This window comes from Trichomonas vaginalis, chromosome IV (genome assembly GCF_026262505.1).
Source record: "Trichomonas vaginalis G3 chromosome IV, whole genome shotgun sequence".
Lineage (NCBI taxonomy): Eukaryota > Parabasalia > Trichomonadida > Trichomonadidae > Trichomonas > Trichomonas vaginalis.
This window is the reverse complement of record NC_067206.1, coordinates 3,326,363-3,341,093: the sequence shown is the minus strand read 5'-3', so window position 1 is coordinate 3,341,093 and position 14,731 is coordinate 3,326,363. Positions and strand designations below refer to the sequence as shown.

At 31.0% G+C, this 14,731-nt stretch overlaps 5 protein-coding genes and 1 pseudogene across 6 annotated transcripts, besides 1 other annotated feature; 4 read left to right on the top strand and 2 right to left on the bottom strand.

Moving 5' to 3' along the window:
• Positions 1-912: part of a mobile genetic element that runs on past the window's edge.
• Positions 913-1,370: 458 nt separating this feature from the next.
• Positions 1,371-2,218, top strand: TVAGG3_0020250 (annotated as a pseudogene). Its single transcript has one exon. A coding segment is annotated over exon 1 (848 nt).
• A 3-nt stretch (positions 2,219-2,221) lies between these two features.
• Positions 2,222-2,464, bottom strand: TVAGG3_0020240 (serine threonine-protein phosphatase family; the record flags this gene model as incomplete). Its single annotated transcript, XM_001316793.1, has 1 exon — positions 2,222-2,464. The coding sequence occupies one exon, from the start codon at positions 2,462-2,464 to the stop codon at positions 2,222-2,224; it is 243 nt and encodes an 80-aa protein (XP_001316828.1).
• A 17-nt stretch (positions 2,465-2,481) lies between these two features.
• TVAGG3_0020230 (uncharacterized protein) lies at positions 2,482-2,844 on the bottom strand (the record flags this gene model as incomplete). Its single annotated transcript, XM_001316794.1, has 1 exon — positions 2,482-2,844. One exon carries the CDS (start codon positions 2,842-2,844, stop codon positions 2,482-2,484), a length of 363 nt encoding a protein of 120 aa, XP_001316829.1.
• Positions 2,845-4,233: 1,389 nt separating this feature from the next.
• On the top strand, positions 4,234-8,184 carry TVAGG3_0020220 (regulation of ARF protein signal transduction; the record flags this gene model as incomplete). Its single annotated transcript, XM_001316795.1, has 1 exon — positions 4,406-8,020. The coding sequence occupies one exon, from the start codon at positions 4,406-4,408 to the stop codon at positions 8,018-8,020; it is 3,615 nt and encodes a 1,204-aa protein (XP_001316830.1).
• A 217-nt stretch (positions 8,185-8,401) lies between these two features.
• On the top strand, positions 8,402-11,411 carry TVAGG3_0020210 (uncharacterized protein; the record flags this gene model as incomplete). Its single annotated transcript, XM_001316796.2, has 1 exon — positions 8,433-11,333. The coding sequence occupies one exon, from the start codon at positions 8,433-8,435 to the stop codon at positions 11,331-11,333; it is 2,901 nt and encodes a 966-aa protein (XP_001316831.1).
• A 226-nt stretch (positions 11,412-11,637) lies between these two features.
• Positions 11,638-12,676, top strand: TVAGG3_0020200 (uncharacterized protein; the record flags this gene model as incomplete). The annotated part of the gene is made up of 1 exon (XM_001316797.1): positions 11,638-12,600. The coding sequence occupies one exon, from the start codon at positions 11,638-11,640 to the stop codon at positions 12,598-12,600; it is 963 nt and encodes a 320-aa protein (XP_001316832.1).
• Between the last annotated feature and the right edge of the window lie 2,055 nt (positions 12,677-14,731).

Here is a 14,731-nt window from a genome sequence, read left to right as displayed (position 1 = left end):
GTAAGGTGGCATGTAGTCTTTACTTTGTCCCGTTGTTTGCGTATATCCTGAAACGCGATGTGTATGGTTTCCTCCTCCCTCAGTGTTACTCCAGTAACAATCTATAGCAAACTTAACGTTGTCTTTAACATCATATCCTTTACCTTTTATCATTGCTGACCAATCCCAATATCTATGCTTATGCCAACCTGCTTGAGATGTACTTAAATCTATGTAGTGACTATGTGCAGGTAAATTTTCACCTGAAATCGTTTTACTTCCACCTGTTTCCTTTGAAGAGTTTGCACAATACAAAAACCTGTCGACTATTTGAGTCCAAGTTCCAAAACCCAGAACTGTTTCTGGTCTGGTAGAGTTCATTGACGTATAAATAGAGCCTATAGGATATAATGTTTGAAGTATTTCTGTCTTTAATGTTTGAAGCTCTTTTTTGTCTGCTTTCTTGTCTAACATTGCGGGTAGTTCATATGCTTCAAAGTTTCTGGCATGACTTTCAATGTTCCTGCAACTCTTATCTAAATTGTTAAGAGTATCTTTTACGCTTGTACTCGGATTCTCTAAAGGTGCACTTGAACCAAGGTCAAAGTTCAGTATTATGTCATCTGCTCTAACAGTTGTAAAACTTGTATGTGTATGAGTCTTATTTGCTTTCTTCTCTAACTCATCGTTAACATAAGTTTTATCTGCTTTAAGGTCTAAACATCCTGAAACCCATCCTGTATCGGCTTTAGTTTTTAAAATCTTCGATGTCCGTTCATGGTACCAGTCAACCCTTTCTATAATTTCATTATCTTTTTCATCCACATATTCCTTATCTGCTTTCTTCTCTAACGCACTAGCCACAAGTTCCTCATCCGCTTTCTTTTCAAGGCTAACGTTTAAGTCTGTTATTTCAGATATAGAATGTATATGAGTCTTTTTAGAATATTCGTTTTCAGCTCTTGTCACTTCACTTGACATTTATTGTCAACATATGTTTTGTCTGCTAGTTCAGGATGAGTATGTTCTTTTGTTGCATAAGCATTGTTAGCTCTTTCTTCTTCTTTTGCTATTGCATCGTCTACATATTCTTTGTCAGCTTTGTTGTCAACATCTGCTTTCAAAAGAAGTTCATTTATAGGTTTCTCGTTTAAAGTTCCTTTTGTTGGATTTATACAGACAGTATGGTTCTTATTGTCTTGAAATAGAAACTCATCTGTCATTGGGTTTAATGTCAGTTTTAAGTTTCCTTCTTTCAATGACTCAGATATCTTAGAATAGTTTGAAAAGTTTGTTGTGTTCTTATTTAGAGCTTGCATAATGAGTTGTCGGTTGTGTTGTATTTCTCTCATGGAAGCAATATCTTTCGACATTTTTATTCTAGATAAAATATGCTTTCAATAGAAAAAGAAAATTCAAGAGTTGCTACAACTAAACCATTAGATGAACTTTTTACTAATGTCGGTCAAAAGTTTGAGACAGAGACCGTAAAGCATGAAGGCTATCGTTTTGACTACCCATTAAGATGGCTAAGAGACCCATCCGTCACAAAAGCTATTGGCTTTCGTAGAATGAAGTTCATTTCAGAAGCCATACATGGTTTCCCATTTACGGTCGGTTTTGAAGTTCGATACTATAACAAAGAAAAACGTATGTATGAGAAATTTGAACAGGGAAAACTTTTACAAGTTAGTTTGCTTGTAAACTTAGAAACAACTCTTCAAGCTTTTCAAGAAAAAATAAACGATATCTATCTCGAATATGCAAACCAGTATAACATTGACGAAGGAGAATACCATCTCGATATTATTTATGACAGGAAAATGCAACTGTTAAAATCAATAAAATAGAAGACCTTGGAGAAAACGTTTATATTTCTACAAAATATAACAACTTGGCATGGTATAGATTTATGAGGATGTTAAATCAGCCTGCAGCATATCCAGTACACCCAGACTTTTATGAAGTCGAAAACCCTAATGGAACATATGAAAATGTTTTCGACCCAGATGCTATTATTGTTCATGCTTCATTTTCTGGCGCCCAAAACTCTTTCTTATGCTTGGCAAATGACTTTTACGAAAAACCTACAAAGTTATACGAACCACCAAGTGGAAGTATTTCAGACTTTCAAGTATGGTTTACTACAGATGGAAGAAAAAGAATAATTCCATTATACCATGCGTTTTACTTAGAACTTAGTTTCATATACAACTACTATCGAACGGTAAAAATATAATTTTTAATACGGTTGAGGTGTTGGATTTGGTTGCCAACTAGACTGTGGTGCAGGTTCAGGCTGTTGTATAACAGGAGCTTGCTCTTCTGGTTCAGGGTCTTTAGGTATAATACCAACAAACTGACCTACCCTTTTACCAATATTTTTGACACCGTTCCAAATTCCTCTTCCTACGGTTTTTATTCCATTCCATATACCTCTTCCAACATTTCGAAAGAAGTTTCCTATCTTACTGAAGAAACCCATTTACTATATGTAAAAATCTAATGTCCGCCTAGTCTCTTACGTTTCCTGTTGAGTTCCATAGCATTCTTTAACTGGAGCTCATACATTCTGTTTCTCCTCTGGTAGAAAACATATTCTGGGTCAACTCCTGTGTTCGCGTCATCTGCATAAAGTTGTTTATATCCCACTTCAGGGTTTGTATAAAACTCTTTCCATCTCATATTTGCATACCATGGTGGCAAACCTAACGCAGCGTCATTTGACATGGCAGTTTGCATTTGTACATCTGTTGGCACTTGACCATAGTTTGCCATTGCAGTTTGTATTCTAACTTCATTTGGAATATTCTCTGGGTTTGGTTGTCCAGGTTGCTGTGCATTCGCTAAGTTCTGTGCGTCCATTTAATATTAGATAAAAATATCTCTTACGAGTACATATACTGAACATTTGCAGGCATTGGTTCATCTTCATATTCTCTATATCTTTCTGCCACGTCAAATAAATAAATGACACAATGGAAAAAACCTAAAACAAGTAGTCCTATTTCAAACCACATTTACTTACTAATAAAATTTCTTTATTGTGACACTTTCTCCAGTTTATAGGACCTCTCTCATATTCTATCTTGTCATATATAAACTCATAGTCATGTATGTCCTCTAACCATCTCATAACGGTTTCCAAACCACTTTTATCGGATGTAAAGTAAAAGCATGGATGGTTATGTATAACGTCTAAAGTTTCTAAAGAGTCTCTCAAAGTCCAGTCTACTTGGTATTGAAAATCCCATGTGTTATAGAACGGTGGGTCCACTATAAAGAAAACATTTTCCTTGTCTTTATATTTTTCATACAACTCTGTCCAATAACATCTCACAAACTCTATACCCTCAATATATTTTTCTATGTCCTCTTTGAAAACATTTGTATAGTTAAGATATAAAACTTTTGACATAAGTGTTTCAATGTCATGAACTCTTATAGAACCACTATATAATAGTCTAGCAGATATACTATCCCAGTCTATATATTCTGCTTTTTTCAAAACCTCTCTCACAATATTTTTCTTATCTAATGGTATACGTTCCATCTTACCTATCTGAATCTTTTCTTTTAACTCACTCAATATTTTGTTAGTGTCTGGAATATGTTTGAGACGGTCCATATAGTTGTCGAAGTCATTGCATATAATCTTTGAGTCTGGGAATATTGTATGGCACAAATGGGATATATAGAAACTTCCACCGAACAAATCTACAAATGTTAGACCATTCGGTAGTTTCTTAAGTTCTCTCAATATAATATCTTTACATTTACTCTTATTTCCAAAGAACGGTAACGGTGGTTTTGTAAAATTCATTTATATATAATAATAAAAATGTTTTTTTCCTGAAAAGTGACAGAAAAGTGACAAAACATGAAAACATATATAATTTGTGAAAAGCGACACATTATATAATGTTTTCGACCCAGAAGAAGGCTTCTTCCCAGAAGCAATGGAGGAAGAAGAAGAGTCCTCTGAATTCACACCAGAAGACTAACAATTTTGCGAATAAAAACTTCATTTATACTAAACATCTTCGGGGCTAGAGGGCACGAAGTGCCTGGAAGCCCCACTACCCTTTTTTTTTTTTTCTTTTATATATATTTCATGTAGCTCTGCTTTTAATTTAATATTCTCATAAGATAATTTCATTGGATCATCATGCTTAAAAAAATTATAAGGAACTGTGAAAGAAACAGCATTTTATTTGATAAAATTTGTTCTAGCCTGAATCGTCAATCTGAAAGGTTCGATTAACTAGAAATAAAGATATTCTTTTGAATTTATCTGAAATAGGTTATCCGAACTATCATTTTTGATAATTAACTTCATTTTCCGATGAAGTTAGAGAATCTAATTCTTTTAGTCTCTGATGAAATTCATCGGCTACAAACTGAATTGCGACAAATATCGCAAAAAATGTTTGTAAAATGCCTACAGGATGATTTGACGAAGCTTCGTTTTAAAATTTGTAACCAAAACGCATCTACTACTGATATTCTTTCACCATTCAAAGAAATTCTAAGTCAACCTACATCAACAGATGCAATGACTCTCATTGCTGTTATATCCATCATGGTTTTCCTCGAAAATAAATTAATTCATGATGAAATCGATTTTAATTCTCTTATTCAAGCATTATGCAATTGTCAATACCAACTTACATCAGAAATAGAAAGTCTCAATCTATCTGTTCAAATACTTCGTTGTTTTTGTTTGATAATTCAAAGTGAAAACCTTCAGTTTATTACAATTGATTCAATTGAGTCAATATTTCATTACTGTGAACAAGACATTCGCCAATTATCACAAAGAAACGTCCATTCTTCAATTCTTTCCGATTTATTTTGCCAAGTCTCATATATAATAAGCGAAGATTCACGATATACAAGTATTAGAGAAAACGTTTTTAGAACGCTTTTTTCGATTGCAGATCTTTCTTACATAGATAGCGGTTCTTACGCCAGAGGAGCAGCTTTGAGAGCACTTTTACGATGTTCCAAAGCAGATTCAGTTAATAATTCAACAGATATGATATGTATTACGTCGGTTTTACTTACACAGCAATTAGATTTTTCAGATAGCAGAGATAACTTAGTAATGTCATTAAGATTGTTTTACTCAGTATTTAGACGTCAATGGAGGACAAAACTCGTTCCTTTTACAAGATTATTAAATTCATTATTAGATATATGCATTTCTAATGTTCCATCAAGCATAAAAGCCATTATATTCGAGGTTATAATAGATTTCATTACAGAAGACAACTTCTTCCTTGAGTTCTTTTCGGAATTTTACGAAAGACCGTTTTTCCCTTTAATTTTTGAGAAATTCTTAACAGTTATATCAATGTTTGCCAACGTACCACCTTCAGTTCCTGATGTACATTTCTCTGCTGTCAATATTTTGTCAATAATTATTTCAAATATCAAAAAATATGCTGAAAAAGACTTTATTATGAACAAAACAGACTCATCAAATAATAAATGGGAAAAGGAAGCAGAATTACTAGAAAAATTAACTTCTTTCTCTAAAAAATTTCAAGAAGATCCAAAATTTTTACAAGATTCACAAATTTCTCCACCAGAAGCAGCATTTTGTCTTGCAGTTGCACCAGGAATACAGAAACAAGCAATTGGAGAGCTATTCTCTAAAAATACTCCATTTTCTAATGACACAATGACAGAATTCATAAAATTATTTGATTTTTCATCGTTGGACTTCGATGAATCCATCAGATTATTCCTTACATCATTCAGGATACTGGGAGAAGGTCAAGTTGTTGATCGAAATCTAGAGTATTTCTCAAAAATTTTTTACGAATCTCATAAAAATGACAAAAATTTCAAAAATGTCGAAGCTGTTCATATTTTGAGTTATGGATGGTTGATGTTGCACACTTCTCTCTATAACCAGAATGTTACTAAAAAGAACACATTACCAGAGTTCTTCACAATGTTGAAAGGACAAAATGATGGAGATGATTTTGATTCACAGTTTTTGACAAAAATTTACAACTCTGTAAAAAGACACGAAGTAGAAATTGGCGATGATACTAACAGGACAATTGCTTCTTGGAACTTATTACTACAGAAACAGAGAATTTTGGAATTAAAATATTCCCAAATTGATGAACTACAAAACAAAGAAAATTCTCAACTCCAAAATAAATTTTCTTTACAAAATGATGACAAAAATGACACTTTACAAAATGATACATTTCAGAAATCTCTCCGTTCTGAAACTACCAAAAATGACTTACAAAATAACTCAAGTTCACCAATTAAAAATGATGAAAAAGATTTAGAAAATAAAAGTGACAATTTACAAATTACAAAAAGTGACAGTTTACAAAATAATTATAATGATGAGAAAGATTATATTGATTTGGAGAAGTTGTTTAGACAAATTTGGAAAATTGCAGCACCAATATTTTCCATTCTTTATGAAAAATCTCCTGATTCCATTGATATTATTTCCTCTTCATTTTTAGATTGTAGTTACATTTCATCGAAATACCAGTTACATGATATATTAGATAATATTGTTGTTTCTCTCTGCAAATTCACTGGTTATGAAAACAAATCATCACTGTCAGAAATAACCGCAAAAAGTGCTCTAAAAACTTTGTCATCATTAGTTTCACAGTTTGGAGACCAAATAAATGAAGGATGGAAGTCTTTTTGCGAAGTTTTATTAAGTCTTTTTAGATTAAATTTGTTACCTGATGAATTCTGTCAACAGCCAATTATTATTGGACAACCAAACATGGTAACAATTTCTCCAAATTTGTTTTCATCGAATTCAAACATCAAAAATAATTTTTCGTCAAGTTTTCTCTCGATTTTCAAAATTTATGAGAAAAATGACACATTTTTAGAGAATGATAACTCAAACACATCATTGATGAATGACTTGAAAGACTTCATAAGTAACTGCAAATTTGATTCTTTAGTTAATTTGTCAATTACTTTTTCAAGTCAATCATTAAATTATTTGATTCAATCTTTATCTCTTTTAGCTAAAGAAACAATGACGAAACAGATTTTCTCAGACAGTTTGTTTTGTTTACATTTGATATCACAGATAATCATTACAAACTGTGATAGAGTTTTAGTTTTGTGGCCATTTTTGCATCAGTTATTCATTTCCATTTTTAATGACAGTTTTGTTCAGAAGAATTCTGTATTTTTAGAAAGAATTTCAACAATTTTGTTCTTGACAATTAATCATTTATGGCCACAGATAAAGATCAGACAAGATTTGATCAAGTTAACAGATATTTTAGTTGTTTTAGACAACAAACAACTAAATCCATTATTACTTTCCGGATTTAAAGAGTTTTTGAACTTGTTCTTGGATTCTTACATAGAAATGCATCAATTCAAGTCATTGAACCAGTTGCTGTATAATTCTATACAAGTTCAGAATCCTTCTTCTTCTCAGATTTTGCATACTTTTATTTCTGGAGTAATTTCTGATTCAAAAGCCCCATCTTTAGATAGATTTGCTGAATATTGGATGCCATTAGTACAAACAAATGTTATTTATTGTTTGAGAAATCCAAATTCTGATTTTAACAATTTTAATGATTTACAAAGTTTAGTTAATTTCGGAGGGAATTCACCAACAAATTTACAGTGGGAGTTTGTTTTTGAATCAACATTATTCCCTGCTTTGGAAGTGTTACCAAATGAAATAAGTATTCAATGGAATACAGGAACAATTGGAGCGAGATCTCTTCTACTTACAAAATGCATATTTAAAGTGTTCTTGATTAGTTATAAAGAGATGCTTGATTTACCTAGTTTTGAACAACTTTGGTTTAAATTTGTACAATTATCACTAAATGTAATGAAAGTTGGTGATTCTGACTTGAAAGCATCTATTCCACAATTACTTACTAATGCATTGATTGTTATGAAGTCATCAGGAGTTTTTGAAGGAGAAAATCGCACAAAAATGTGGAATGATTCAAAGGAACTTTTAGAACCAGTTGCGCCTTATTTCAGCCAACTCTGCAAAGATTTATAAGTTTTATATTTTATGTTTGTTTTTATTTATAAATAATTCGTATACTTAAGAATATTTGGCTATACAATTACAATACTAAGTACACATACTGTAGAAGTTTTCGTTATCATTCGTAAGAAAGCAAATTTTGATTGATTAGATTTGATTTCATTAAACATACTTATGACCAACGTAACAACGATTTCCCTAAGCAAACAAATTAAGTTACTCTATATATTATGTTCTTATATGAAGAATTTAAATTTATGAAGAAGATTATTGACCTAATTTAGAGTCATCTAAGCCATAAAAGAATCTACACATCTATAAGATAATTATTTTTGATTTTCATTAATAATATTACTTTGAGCTTTTTTTGGAATGAGGTCGACGATAAAATAATTTCGATTTAGCGTCCAGTGACATTGAAAATATGGATAGCTCTCCAGACAGTGGCGGGGAGTGTGATATATATTCAATGAATGATCGAATTCAACAGTTGGAACAGGAAAAATCAATATTAATACAAGAAAACAAAACATTAAAAAGCCAATTTGATGAATCCTTAAAAGAACTACAAAAAATAGATGAAATTAAGTGCGAAAATACAGACTTAAAGAAAAATCTCTCAGAATCTTTAACGAATTTACAAGATCTTCAGAGACGTCTCGATATTTCATTGAAAAATAACCAAGAACTGAACAGAAAGCTACAATCAATACAGGAATCAAATCAAAATTCATTTAATTTTGAGTTACAATCCTTGAAAAGGCAATTGAACGAGAATAACGAAAATCATGCAAAAGAAGTTGAAGAATTGCAACGCAATATTGATGACAATGCTGCTGCATTATCTGAAATGCAGAAACAGATAGCAATTGCTAATTCTCTTACTTCAAAAACAATAAATCTTGCAAACGTATTTTTCGAAGTCGAATTTCCAGACATATTTTCATTACATAGTTTCTTATCCGATGTTAGAAACAAACCAGTACAAACAACTCCAGAAATTCAAAACATTCAAGATAACGAACTATTATTAACTCAATTAAAGACGAAACTTAATAAAGAAAAGCAGAAATACCAGAGATTAAAAGTGGATCACTTTTCCCAGCAGCAAGACTTCCAATTCCAATTAAACGAAAAAGACCGCCAAATCTCTGAAATTACTGAGCGACTTCAAAAAGCAATTTCAGAAAATAACGAACAACAGCTCAACTATGAAAATCAAATTTCCGAACTAAAAATCAAGAAACCTACAAGAAATGCTTCAGTTCAAGTTATTTCAGTAATAAATACAACAGAACCAACACAATCATCGAGTGAAACAAATACTAATGATAATAATACTCAACTTTTACCAACTACAGACCAATCACAAGCCATAAAAGCGTTAAAAGCACAAAATGCAGATTTATTAGAAGAAATCAAGGACCTTAAACAGAAGAAAGACAAGCTAACAGAGAAACTAAAGAAATTACCACAAGATTCACAGCAGAATCTTGATACAGAACTGAAACGTCTCAAAGGAGAGTTAGATTTCAAGAATAAAGACATAGAAAGCATGAAATTACAATTAATGGCTGCAAGAGCATCAAACGAAGAAGCTAATACCACATTTATTGCTCTTAAAAACGAAAAAGAGAAAATAATTGACTGCTTAAACACATTACAAGGCCAATATGAAGACCAGAAGACTGAAATATCACGTTTAACATTCGAGCGAAACGGCCTTGCATCATTACTCCAGAGATTATCTAATATAACAACTTATTTGGAACATAAAGACCAAAAAGTGCCAAAACCGCTTCCAATAATTCTTCCGCCTTCAAAAACAGAAGAAATAATTTTATGGAATTTCGAACCGTTACCTGCTGACTTACGAGCAATATTAGAACGTGTTGCAAGTAACTATTCCGCATCAAACACAAGTAGACTCAAATCTGTTGTTTCTGTCGTTGGTCAGTACATAAATGACTTAAATGAGACAACTAAAATAGAATTATCAGAACTCAGACAGTCTATCAACGATTTTAATAAGAAGCATGTCCAGCTGGTGTCTGATTTGGCCGATGTTTTCGGTGAAGAAGTCAACGAATCAAATGTAATTGAATTTATTTTATCGTTGAAAGACCAAATCGACACATTAAATGCTGAATTAGAGTCATCCAATAGCAAAGTCATTGATTTTCTACAGAGATCAAACATGAATTCATTTGATGAAATTATTTCCAATTTTGCAAAGAAAGAAAAAGCAATTCAAAGCTTAACAAACCAATTAGAAGACGAGAAAGAAGAAGCAGAATCACTCAAACGAGATGTTAAGATGTTAAAGAAGGCATTTTCTCGTGCAGAGAAACAACTTTCTGCATCAAATGAATCATTAAAAGAAAGTTTACTTGATTGCGAAAATGCAAAAGCAAAACTAAGAGAACAATTGGCAAATCAAAGAAAACAATGCTGTGATCTAGTAAACGAAATGGCAGAACTCAGACAACAATGTAAAGATGAAGTAGACGAAGTTAGAGAGAATTATGATGATTTGCTTTCTCAAATCGAAATGTCTAAACTTGATAACTCCAACAGATCAAATACAGCTGTAAACACAATTAACTCAGAAAAACAAGCCATTCTGAAGAAGTTAAATGAAAAGGAGAAAGCTATTGAAAGACTTACAGATGAATTAGAGACACAAGCTAAAAGAAATCAACAGTTTTCAGATGAAATAGAAAGATTAACTGACAAAATTGATGAACAAAAGATTTGTTTCGATGAGAAATTATCCAAAGAGAAAGAACAGTTAATTAATGATTACGAGGCTAAAATCAATGACTACATGAAGAAATCTAAAACAGATGCAGAACTAGTTAAGAAGACAACAGAAACTCTTAAAAACAATGAACAAAAACAACAAATTTTGCTGCAAAAAGTGAAAGAATTGGAAAGACAATTAGCATTGAGTGAATCGCAGAGAAAGAATACAATAGAATGTGCAGAAAGACAAAAGAAACTCTTCGAAGCTCAGCAGAAATCAGTGATGATAAACGCGGATATTAAAAAGAGTGAATATACATATCAGATTAAACAAGAATATGAACAGAAAGAGAGACAAATAATTAACACTTTTGCTCAGAATTTCCATAGATTTGTTGATATCAACAATCAAATCGACATCAATTCATTCCAATCTGCAATTGTTTTGTTGAAATCTGAATTGGAAAGACTCCAAACAATAGAAAGATCTATTAGATCAATATGCGGTGCAAGCGAAGGTGACAAAACGGAGGACGCTTTGACCTTCTTTGCTATCCAGCATAAAAGAGCTACAAATTAAGTAGCTCTAAAAAAAATTTTATATTATTTTTTTGATAACAATATTTTATTATTTTGTGAATAAATAATTACTTATCTGTAGACTTAATAGTTCATTTTGTATCATTAATCTTCAATGACTGTATCTAATTATTTTACGAGTATTTCATAATCATATAGAGAGTATTCTTGATGTATTAGCTTTTTATATCGATTTTTATTTTAGTGTTGCATTGTGCTCGTTAAGAATTCATTTGAAATGGCCAAATTCGGTGAGATAAGGTGAAATTTATGGTAAAATTTTTGACACTTTTGACAATTTTATAATGATTTTATGGTGCCTTTTCATTGTAATCAAAAAGGATTTCACAGAAGGGAAGTCTGAACACATTGAAGAGACATTGAATAAAAATGATATTTTAAAGATTAGTGGATCTGATCCTTTAATGTCAATTTATTTGTACTCAACTCCATACTGTACATTCAAGCATTACATTGAAGGGCAACTCCATTGTAGAAGTAATGAATGCGACAAGATTTCATTTGTAGATTTTGGCGCTTCAATTGGCTCCATTGAAATTAAAGCAAAGAAAACAACTAAAGTCATACTTGATGTATTTACATTTCCAAGTGCATGCGAGAATACAAGATATATTACCAATAATAAGCCAACTACTCTTTATTTACAAAAGAATAACAGCGATTCAAGATTTAATATCACAAATGACCAAGTATTTTGCTATTGGCCCATATTGTATGGCACTTATGAATGGAAACTATCACTAGATTCAGAAAAAGACTATGATACTTTCAAATTAATGCTTCAATCAGAAGATAAACTCACATTAACAGGCAAATTACAACAGACAATACCATATGATTCTCCATTATACTGGTTTAAATGGACTTCTGATACAGAAAACGTTTCAAATTTTGTAAATCTTTCATTAGATTCACAAAATACATCAACGTTCAATATGACATATTATTCTAATAGAGATAGTCTTACAAGTATTAAAATATTAATGAAAAACGCTTCTGATGAAAATTCATCAGTTTTAATTTTTAATCGACATAATTCTTACAAAAAGGTAGCCATAGCAATATTTGTTCTGATAGCTCTGATATTATTTGTTGTTCTTATATGTGTTTCTGTTTATATTGTTGCACTTGTTCGCGAACGAAGAAAATACATAGAAGAAAACGAGTCTGACGTCCAAGAACTTATGGATGATTTCACTTTTGTTAGTAACTCTCAAAATCTTCCCCAACCAATTTCATTTAATTGAAATTTTTTATTTCTGTTTTGTATTTTTATTTCATTTGAGAATATATGAATCTAATTCTCATCAAATAAATCTTTACCATGTAATTTTATTAACTTAATAACTTTTTAATAAATTTTGAATCAATTTTAGGATTTTTGCTCTTTGTTCTGAGATGGCTCTTTAATTCATATAAATTAAAGATATATCCCTATCATTTGAAAACATAATGAATGAATGCAGCCCGGAATATATTGACAAACTTATTGATAACCTAATAAATCAATCAGAGAATAATATTAATGATCTGCAGGATTATTATATCAATATTGAACCGACTAATGAGCTCTTTCTATATCTTTTTCAAAAATTATTATCAGACCAGCAACCAGTTAAGGTAGCAGCAGCGATATTAATCAAAAATAAGATCATCCAGTTTCCAAATTCGATAAATATAATATCCATTCAGTCTTTATGTGAGCTAATTGAATCATCTGATTCAGATTTTCAATATCATCTAATGCAAATTATATATGAAATTGTAAAATCTAGTTTTAAACTCTCAACTATTCCAGATCTCCTTCACTTCATTGAAGAAAATCTCAGTATTTATCCAATTTCATCAGCAATAATCATCAGGAAAATGCTTCGCCCTCCTATGCGTATCAACATTATTGATGGAATTGGAGAACGATCAGATTTGAATAACATTCTCATAGGATATATCAATCAAATTCTTTCATCAATAAATGATGATTCAAATAGAATATTTATTCATATAATTGTAAGCTGTGCACATCGGATATTGAACTTCTCTATGATTGAACCATTTGAATTTTGGTTTAATTTAATTAACACAAAATTACTCGATTCTAAAAATAATGAAATCGCAGTGCCTCCATTTTTGAATAAAGATGTAGCAAAATTAGCAGTTTCTCTTATTGAGCTCCATGGAAATTCAATTCCAAAAGATTATCTTTTACATATCTTTGAATTTATGATACAATGCATAAAAAATGGTTGCCAAGACGAATGCATTGCATATTGTATAAGATATTTTACCAGGTGTATCCAAAACGAATCAATCGTTGAAGAAATATCTCAAATTCTTCCAGAATTGTGTTTGACAATTATTTTAGATCAATTTAACTTAAAGAAAGATGAGACAGAACAATTCACTTCGGATTCTCATGAATTTATATCAAAAATTTATGATATTAGCCAATTACAGTTTGAAATACCAAGATCAGCTTCCAGGTGCCTTCTGACAACATTAACGAAATTGCATCCAGATATTTCTTTAGCGGTTTTAGAAAACATTACTATTTCATCAACTTCAATTTTCCAAAGTTGCCTCTTCATATCTTCATTAATAACTGAATTAGAGAATAAGCAAGATTACATTAATTCTGCTTTAGAAGCTATATCACAGAATTGTAATGACAATCCTATTAATTGGGCGGGATTTTATTATTTAATTTATGATACACAAAGTAATATCGAAATTGATGAGAACCTACTTAATTTTACAATAAATTGCATTCAATCAGATATTGATACTTTATCTTTCTTTGCAATTATTGCATTACCTAATTTACTTTCAAATGAAATATCAAATATGATTATTTCAGAAACAGCATTCAATATTATTCAACGAATATTACAATTGCAACAAAAATTACCATTTGATTCAATATTTTCTGCAATGAATAACTTAATTGGGTATTTTCAAGATATTTTGGATAATAATTCTGCTGATTTGATAGAACGTTTAACTAATATAGCTTGTTCAAATCCATTAGAAGTATTTTCCCATGATGATTTCATTTTATGTTTTAAATTTATCTTAGAAAGATTCGAAATGAACGATAAACAGGAGATTCTGATTCAATCTATTCTTAAATTATCAAGTTTACACAGTATTGAAGGAATTGGAGAAAGATTAGGTCATTTATTTGTAATTTTGCTTAACAACATTATAATTGATGACCAAAGACTATCATATCTGTCGATATGTATTAGAAAGATGTTCCAGAGAGGTGATCTCCCTTTCAACACAACCACAGAAATTTTTAAGAATCTTTGTTTTAAAGTACTCTCCGATTCTATGGCTGAAGAACTATCTTCCGTTTGTCGGATGATCCTTCAACATTTA